The sequence below is a fragment of the Chrysochloris asiatica genome, unplaced genomic scaffold, assembly GCF_000296735.1.
Source record: "Chrysochloris asiatica unplaced genomic scaffold, ChrAsi1.0 scaffold00003, whole genome shotgun sequence".
In the NCBI taxonomy this organism is placed as follows: Eukaryota; Metazoa; Chordata; class Mammalia; order Afrosoricida; family Chrysochloridae; genus Chrysochloris; species Chrysochloris asiatica.
Genome location: NW_006408521.1, coordinates 46,149,817 through 46,158,690, shown reverse-complemented (window position 1 = coordinate 46,158,690; position 8,874 = coordinate 46,149,817). Strand labels below are relative to the sequence as shown.

The 8,874-nt window shown below is 39.9% G+C and overlaps 1 protein-coding gene across 1 annotated transcript in view; it reads right to left on the bottom strand.

The window, feature by feature from the left end:
- The window catches only part of PNLIPRP3 (pancreatic lipase-related protein 3), a 68,261-nt gene that overhangs the window by 6,186 nt on the left and 53,201 nt on the right, over positions 1-8,874 (bottom strand). Inside the window, exons 7-8 of the mRNA XM_006831491.1 lie at positions 6,584-6,716; positions 3,887-3,998 (exon numbers count right to left, since the gene is read on the bottom strand). Of these exons, the coding sequence (XP_006831554.1) occupies positions 3,887-3,998; positions 6,584-6,716 (245 nt within the window). The remainder of the gene's footprint in view (positions 1-3,886; positions 3,999-6,583; positions 6,717-8,874) is intronic.

Sequence of the window (8,874 nt, the reverse complement as noted above, 5' to 3'; positions counted from 1 at the left end):
GGGATATATTCAAGGTCATATTTTGGCTCTCATGGACTTGTTTTCATTTTCTTCAGCTTCAGTTTGAATTTGCATATGAGCAATTGATGATCTGTTCCACAATCTGCCCGAGCTTTTCCATCGTCTCTTTCTGCAGATTTAATCAATTTGATTTCTGTGTATTCCATCTGGTGATGGCCATGTGTATAGTCTTTTCTTATGCTGTCTAAAGAAGGTATTTAAAATGAACAAATCATCGGTTTTGCATAATTCTATCATGTGATCTCTAGCATCATTTCTATCACCAAGGCCATATTTTCCAAGTACTGATCCTTCCTCTTTGCTCCCAACCTTTGCATTCCAATCACTGGTAATGATCAATACATCTTGACTGCATGTTTGATCCATTTGAGATTGAAGAAGTTGGTAGAATTCTTCTATTTCATCCTCACTGGCTTTAGTGGTTGGTGCATAAATTTGAATAATAGTGGTATTCACTGGTCTTCCTTGTAGGCACACGGATATTATCCTATCACATTCAGCATTGTACTTCATGACTGATCTAGATATGTTCTTTTTGACAATGAACGCAACACCATTCCTCTTCAGTTTGTCATTCCCAGCATAGTAAACCATGCGGTCATCAGATTCAAAATGGCCAATAGCAGTCCATTTCAGCTCACTAATGTCTAAGATATCAATGTTTATGCATTCCATTTCATTACAATTTCTAATTTTCCCAGATTCATACTTCGTACATTCCATGTTCCGATTTTCAATGGATGTTTACAGTTGTTTCTCTTCATTTTGAGTTGTGCTCCATCAGCAAACGAAGGTCACAAAGGCTTTACTCCCACAGGCTTTACTCCATTCGCCTCATCACGGTCAACTCGACTATGATGGGGCAGCTCCTCCCCAGTGGCATTTTGAGTGTCTTCCAACCTGAGGGGCTCATTTTCTAGCACTATATCTGACAGTGTTTCTCTGCTATTCATAAGATTTTCAGTGACTAAATACTCAGAAGTAGTTAGTACTCCTTCCTAGTCTGTCTTCGTCTGGAAGCTCATCTGAAACTTGTCCACTATGGGTGACCCTGCTGGTATTTAAAATACCAGAGGCATAGCTTCCAGAATCATAGCAACTCACAAGCCACCACAGTACAGCAAACTGACAGACATGTGGTGGATAGTTTAAATTCTGAAATGAATTATGCAAGTAAACAATGGATGTAAAATACATAATGCCAAAATGCTAAGATTAATCAAATAAAACTTAAGGAAATTGAAAGACAAAAGAGAACTTCAGCGAAAGATGCAGTGACTGAGCATCTGTATGGAATTATCCCTAGCATTGACGGTTCCGGCACATGTCCTATCTCTATGATGTGTGTCCGAGAACTTAGAGTTCACTATAAATTTGTTGCTGTTGAGTGTCACGAAGTCAGATCCGATTCGCAGTGACCCTGTGTACAATAGAACAAAACATCACTCTGTCATGTGCCATGCAATTACTGCTACACTTGAGTCCACTCCTGCTGCCACTGTGCCAATCCATCTTGTTGGAGGCCTTCCTCTGTTTGCTGTCCCTGCACTTTAACAAGCATGATGTCCTTCTCCAAGGGCAGGTCCCTTCTGATTATATGCCCAAAGCTTGAGAAACTGGTGTTGCGCTGTGGGTTAATGTACTGGATTGCAAAGTCATTAGAACTGCAAGGAGGGTGGTTCAAGCTCATCATCAGGGATCGCTATGGGTACTACTCAATGGCACTTAACAACAACAACAACAAGAGATGAAGTCTGGCCATCTAAGGTGCATTCTGATTGTACTTCTGCCAATACAGATTTGTTTAAAAAGGTCTTGTGCAGCAGATTTGCCTAATGCAGTAAGTACATAGTTTGATGTCTTGATTGCTTCTTCCATGAGTTTTGATGGTGGATCCCAGTAAAATGAAGTTTTAAACAACTTCAATCTTTTTTCCAATTATCATGATGTTATTTATTGGTCTAGTTGTAATGATTTTTGCTTTTTTTACATTGAGTTGCAATCCATATCGATGGCTGTGGTCTTTGATCTACATTGTTGTTGTTGTTGTTAAGTGCTGTCGAGTCGGTTCCGACCCATAGCGACCCTGTACAGGGTTTCCGAGGGTGTAAATCTTTACGGGAGTAGAAAGCCTCATCTTTCTCCCGCGGAGCAGCTGGTAGTTTCAAACCGCTGACCTTAAGGTTCGCAGCCCGATTCGTAACCACTATGCTACCAGAACTCCTTTGATCTACATTAGTAAGTATTTTAAGTCCTCTTCACTTTCAGTAAGCAAGTTTGTATCATCCACATATTACAGGTTGTTAACGAGTCTTCCTCCAATCCTGATGCCACATTGTCCTTCATATAATCCAGCTTCTTGGATTATTTGCTTCACAAACAATTGAATAAGTATAGTGAAAAGAAAATCAACCCTGGCACACACTTTTCCTGATTTTAAATCTTTTAGTGTTCCCTTCTTTCAACTGCCACTTGGTCTATGTACAGGTTCCTCATGAGTACAATTAAATGTTCCAAAATATCTATTCTCTGGAGTGTTGTCCATAGCGCGTCATGATCCACATAGTCGAAAGTCTTTCCATAGTCAGTAAAGCACAGGTATCTTTCTGGTATTCTTTGCTTTCAGCCGAGATCCATCTGGCATTGACAATGATATCCCTCACTTCACATCCTCATCTTGATCTGACCTGAACCTCTAGCAATTCTCTGTCATTATACTATCATAGCCAGTTTTTTAGCAAAATTTTACTTGCATGTGATATTAATGATATTGTCCAATGATTTCTGCATTCTGATGGGTCATCTTTGCAATGGGTACAAATATGGATCTCTTCCAATCAGTTGGACAGATAGTTGTCTTCCAAATTTCTTGGCATAGTTGAATGAGTGCCTCCAGTGTTACATCAGTTTGTTGAAAGACTTCAATTTGTATTCCATCAATTCCCAGAGCCTTGTCCTTTGCTAGTGCCTTCGGTGAACAACTGAACTTCTTCCTTCAGTATCACCGGTTCTTGATCATATGTTGCCTCTCAAAATGGTTTAACAGTGACCATTTCTTTTTAGTACAATGACCTTGTGTATTCCTTCCATTGTCTCTTGATGCTTTCTGCTTCATTCAATATTCTGTCTAAAGAAACCTTCAGTACTGAAAGTTGAGGCTTGAATATTTTTCCCCCTCAGTTCTTTCAGATTAAGAAATGTTGAACATGTTCTTCCCTTTTGGTTTTCTAACTCCAGATCTTTGTACATTTCATTATAATATTTGACTTTGTCTTTTTGAGCTGCCCTTTGAAATTTTCTGTTCAGCTCTTTTACCTCCTCATTTATTCCATTTGTTTTGGCATGTCTACACTGCAGAGCAAGTTTCAGTCTCTTCTGACATCCATTTTGGGCTTTTCTTTCTTCCTTGTCTTCTTAATGATATTTTGCTTTCTTCCTGTATGATGTTCTTGATGCCATCCCACAACGCTTCTGAATTTTGGTCATTAGTGTCTAATGCCTCAAATATCTTCTTGAGATGACCTCTAAATTCAATCAGGATATGTTCAAGGTCATATTTTGGCTCTCATGAACTTGTTTAATTTTCTTAAGTTTCAGCCTGAACTTCCCCTCACCTTAATTTGGCTGATGATGTGGAGGTTTTCCACTGTCTCTTTTCACAGATGTGGTCTATTTGATTTCTGCGTATTCCATTTGGTGAAGTCCATGTGTATAATTGTCTTTTATGTTGTTTTAAAAAGGTTTTTGTAATGAATAAATCCTTAGCTTTTGGCATTTTAGGAGAGTAGAAGATCAGTCTCACTGAGCACTGACTGAGCACCCGCCCTGGGTTCACTGCCAGCTCCTCACTCTTAAGCTTACCTACCTAGCTATCTCCAACTCTCCCGTTTTCCTGATTGTTCCACCTACACGGAGAAACAGCTTCCCATTAGTAGAATTGTTTCCACTAAGTTTGATAGTTAATTTGTGCCTCCAGCCTGGAAACAAAGAGGGAAAAAAAAGAAAAGAAAATGAAGGGTTAAAAATACTAGAAATACATTTTATCCTGGACTTTTTTGACATAACTGCACATGATAAGGTTAAAGTAGAACAAAGCTCTAGCTAGTCACACACACACAAAAAACCAAAAAACAATTTAATATACTTTCCATAAATTTGGTGGGAAAACTACATTTAAAAATACAGATAAATGCTCACATTTCAGTTTTCCAATAGTAAATAGTTTAATGATCTGTCAAAAGGAAAATCCATTAGTTTTCCAGGTGTTTTTATGACTTTTTAAAATGGAAGTCATATGTCTTCTTTTACTGATTTCCTTTGTATTCTGTGACATGTATACTTTCTAAAGCTAAGTTTATTATTCATCATAGTTTCACAATCCACAAAAAGATTCTAAGAATCCTCATAGGCTTACAGTCATTTAGAGGCAAAGTGACTGGTCCCCTGCTCCAAACAATAGGCGCTGGACTGTGAACAGCAAGGTCTGTGGTTTGAGCCTGCCAGCCTCTCTATAGGAAACAGATGAGGCTATCGGTTCCCAAGAAGACTTAAAGCCACGGAAACCCTATGCAAGGTCTCGATGAGTCAGAATCCACTCAACGGCACTTAACAACAATAACAACAGCTCTCACAGGAATATAGACTAGACCTAGTCAGCACAGGGCTGGGTCTGCCCCATACCTGCTTACAGCACAATTCCCCTGCACGTGGCTGAGTGTTACTGTTTGTAAATCTAGAGCTAAACAAACCTTTCATCCTATATCCTGGAATTATTGTATGCTAATAATGTTAACTTTCAAAAATGCAGTTCTTCATGGAATTTGAAAAGCTCCAGACAGCAAGAGGGGGCTACCAGAGAAAGGTATTTAATTCATTGCCAATGAGTCCTTTTTCCCTCTTCAACCCATTTCACTGAAATACGGCTCCTAGTGTCCTCCTCATTGAAACCCTCTCCCTAAGCTGGCCAAGGATTGAATTATTGCTCCATCCAATGATCCCCTTGAACCTTGTCTCAGTTGTGGTGAAAGCAGACTCCCTTCTCCACCGTCTTTCTTCCTTTGGCCGGTTAACAACGCCCTCTGCTCCAATTTTCCTACTCTCTCTCAGCCCATCCTTCAGTCTGCTTTACAGGGCTATCTTTTGGACACACTTTCTTTGGGTGGTTCCATCATCCACTTTCACAGAGGATTACTGTTTTCACATGGGTGATGCCCAGACCTCTCTCTCTACACCACATCCATCTCTAGTGGCTCTGATCCCTATCTCTAACCCCCTTGTAGCTGTGCACACTCCCAAAGGCACTTCCAATGGGATATGTGAGAAACCGAAGCTCTTATTTTACTCAAGCCAGCCTGTCTTCCTGTTTTCACTCGGAGCAAATTCCACATCTTCTAGTCAGCCACCATCAACCTCTACTTCTCCTTTTTCTGCATCCCTCCCTCAAGTCCATTCAACGTGTTCCAAGTTCCATTCTGCTTCTACTGTTGACCCCACCTCTGTAATCTTGTCACTGTTTTCTACCTTTATACCTGCAGTGTTTTAGCAACTGCTTCACAGGTCATCCTGCTTCCATCTTGCCCCCTCTAGTCCATGTAACAACTTGAGTGATTTGCATTTTAGGATAAGCACTGGATTGCTAAGTGCAAGGTGAACAGTTCAAGCTCACCAGCCGCTCTTGGGAAACTCCATACAGAGTTGCTTCCTGCAAGTCAGAACCAATTCAACGGCATTTAACAAGAACAACGAAAATAGAGCATAGGGCTTCCTATGGGTGTTCATCTTTGCAGGAGCAAAAAGCCTTTCTCCTGAAGAGCAGCTAGTGGACTTGAACAGCTAACCTTGTGGTTCCCAGTTCAGTGCTTACTAAACAGAGCTACCGCACTTCGTACATAACATAACCATTTAGTGGCTTTCTATTGACCCAAAGAAAACTCCCAGACTTCCCACCTGGAATACAAGGCTCTTCATTCTCAACTTACCTCTTGTTATTATTTAGTGCCCCCGATGGTTTTGACTCATAGTGACCCTGTATAGGGTTTCCAAAGAGCGGCTGGTAGATTTAAACAACTGACATTGTAGTTCAAACTGACTTTTCAATCCAGTGCTTACCCTACAGCACTAACTTACCTCATCTCATACCCCCCCTTCCACATTTCTTTGGGGGTGTCTTCCTCAGCTCTGCTCTCTCTTACTCCCACTGTTTACATGTAGTGTTCCTTCTTCCTTAAATACTCCTTGTCTTCTCCCTCTTTCTCATCATTCAGGATTCAGCTTAGAAAAATTGTTCTTCCTTAGAAGGCTCCCCTGACCTGGTTGTGAAAGTTCTTCCTTTGTGTTATGAGTTTCCTGAATGCCTCCTGGTAAAGTGATTACTTGGGATTGAAACTGGGGTATCTGCCCCATTAGCGGACACTCACTGATGGACTTCACTGTACTATTGCTCACTGCATCCTCAGGGCCTCTTCCAATGCCCCGTACATAGAAGACATTCATTAAAATCTGTTGAATTTTTGAAGATTAAGAACCTTAAAGCATTATGATAAAACTTAGTACCAATACTTACGGGCAAATGGGGAAAAAGTCCCTGTGTTTAAAAAATAATATGGTCTATCATTCGTCGTGTTTTTGAGGTGAAATCTATCAGCAAAGTGACCCATTGTAGGGCAACCTTCTTTGGGACAATGAAAGCAATCCCCCTGGTGACAGAAAATAAGATGTAATTAATTTATGTTTATAATTAGAACATTTTCAGTTTCTATAAATAAACCCAAATTCTTCAATAAACCCATGATATATTGTCAAACCATAATTGTTGTTGTTGTTAGGTACCATCGAGTCAGTACCAACCCATAGCGACCTTATGCACAGCAGAACGAAACACTGCCCGATCCTGGGCCAACCTCACTACTGTTGCCACACTTGAGTCCATCGATGCTGCCACTTGGCTAATCCATCTCATTGAGGGTTTTCCTCTTTCTCTCTGACCCTCCACCTTACCAAACATGAAGGAATCTAAGTAAAGTACATGCAATTTTAAATGACCACGTTGCCAATTTTCAAATTAAAACAAAACAAAAATAACTGAGAGAAAAAGACATAAGCCCTATTCTAAAAATGATTAAGGATATGAATAAGTAATTCATATAAATTTATTTTGCTGTGTATATTCTCAACAACAGCAACAAAATAAGTAAGAGTTGTTGTTGCTGTTAAGTGTTGTTGAATGGGTTCCAACCCATAGCGACCCTGTATAGGGTTTCTGAGGAGCAGCTGGTGAGCTTGAACTGCCAACCTTGTATTCAAACCAACTTTGCAGTCCAGCACATTAACCCACAGTGCCACACCAAGACTCCAAGTTAGTGGGGGAAAAACACTCCCACAAATCTTTAAAGGAGCACACTGCATATTTGTCCCCATCTGCTACTTGTATCTCATCTGAATGAGCAGTTCCTGGATTAGTATTGAGGCTGAGCAATGCTTCACACAGGAAAACAGGCCAATCCAATAGTTTCTACATGTACAATTCAGTGACGTTCAAGTTGGGCAATCTTCTCACTCTCCTTTTCTTAGTTGTCCCTCCTCCATTACTATAAACCGATTGCCTCTAAGTTTCCGATCTATTCTTTTGCTGTTGTCGATTAGATCCCATAAAAACAGTTTTAAAAAGAGTTTAATGCTCGATGCAGACATTTTTGACTACCTGCGATAGACTACTGTTAAGTTTTAAGAAGACTTCAGGAGATATTTTTGGTTGAGAGTTTAAAGATTATTTCAGGGTAATAGTTTCATCAATCCCGTGGGAATGTTTTTGACATTCTGTACTTGTTTTGGTAATGCCTTAAGGAGCAGCTTGTGATGTTTTAACATACTTATCCAATCCTCTTTTAAGAATACTTAAGCTTTCAAAATTCCCAGCAGATACCTCATATTAGCAAGTCACTTCAATGAACATGTATGCTTGTCTGTTCCTTCTTACTCTTCATACTCAGCAAAACTGGAACAATTTAAACAACTAACACCACGAAATACTGGTAAAGGCAGGGTAGACAAATTCTCATTCACTACAGAGGGGAGTAGAAGCAGGGACTCCCAATTGTAGACAGCAATTTGGTAATTTCTAGTAAAGATGGAAGTGCACATATGCATTGACAATTTAACTTCTAATATGAATGACAAAGAAACTTCCACCCAAATACAGAAGAAAGTATGTGAAGGGGTGTTTCTTGAAGCATCTCTTTTAATAACAAAAACTGGCAATGACCAAAATACACATCAGTAAGGGAATGAGTAAATGAATTGTCATCAGTTCCTACAAAGAACATGCACTAGATCCAAACACATCAATGTCGATCTCAGTGTTATAATATTTCATGAAAAGAGCAAAACCAGTGTTGTTGTTCAGTGTTGTAGAGTTGGGTAAAACTCAGTGACCCTGTACAGATAGGGATTTCAAGGACCTGCTGGTAGGTTTGAATCACTGACCTTTTCGTTAGCAGTCCAGTGCTTATCCTACAGCGCCACACCAACATGTGATACCATTTATTGGGTAAATGGAAAATTCACTTCAAATTCTACCTTGGGGAGGAAATGAAAAATGCAAGGGATGTTGATACTTTACATGTTTTTTAATTAAAAGCAAAATTAACAATACTCATCGTTCATCATCCAATAACCTGGGTAGCAGGTGACTGAGTATTTGCTGCTTCAGGTTTTAGACGTTTATTCTAACAAACCATGGATACTTAGGCTAGGACTATGTTCTTGTTGTTAGGTGCCATCAAGTTAGTACTGACTCTTAGCGACCCTATGCACAGCAGAACGAAACACTGTCCGATCCTGGGCCAACCTCACTAC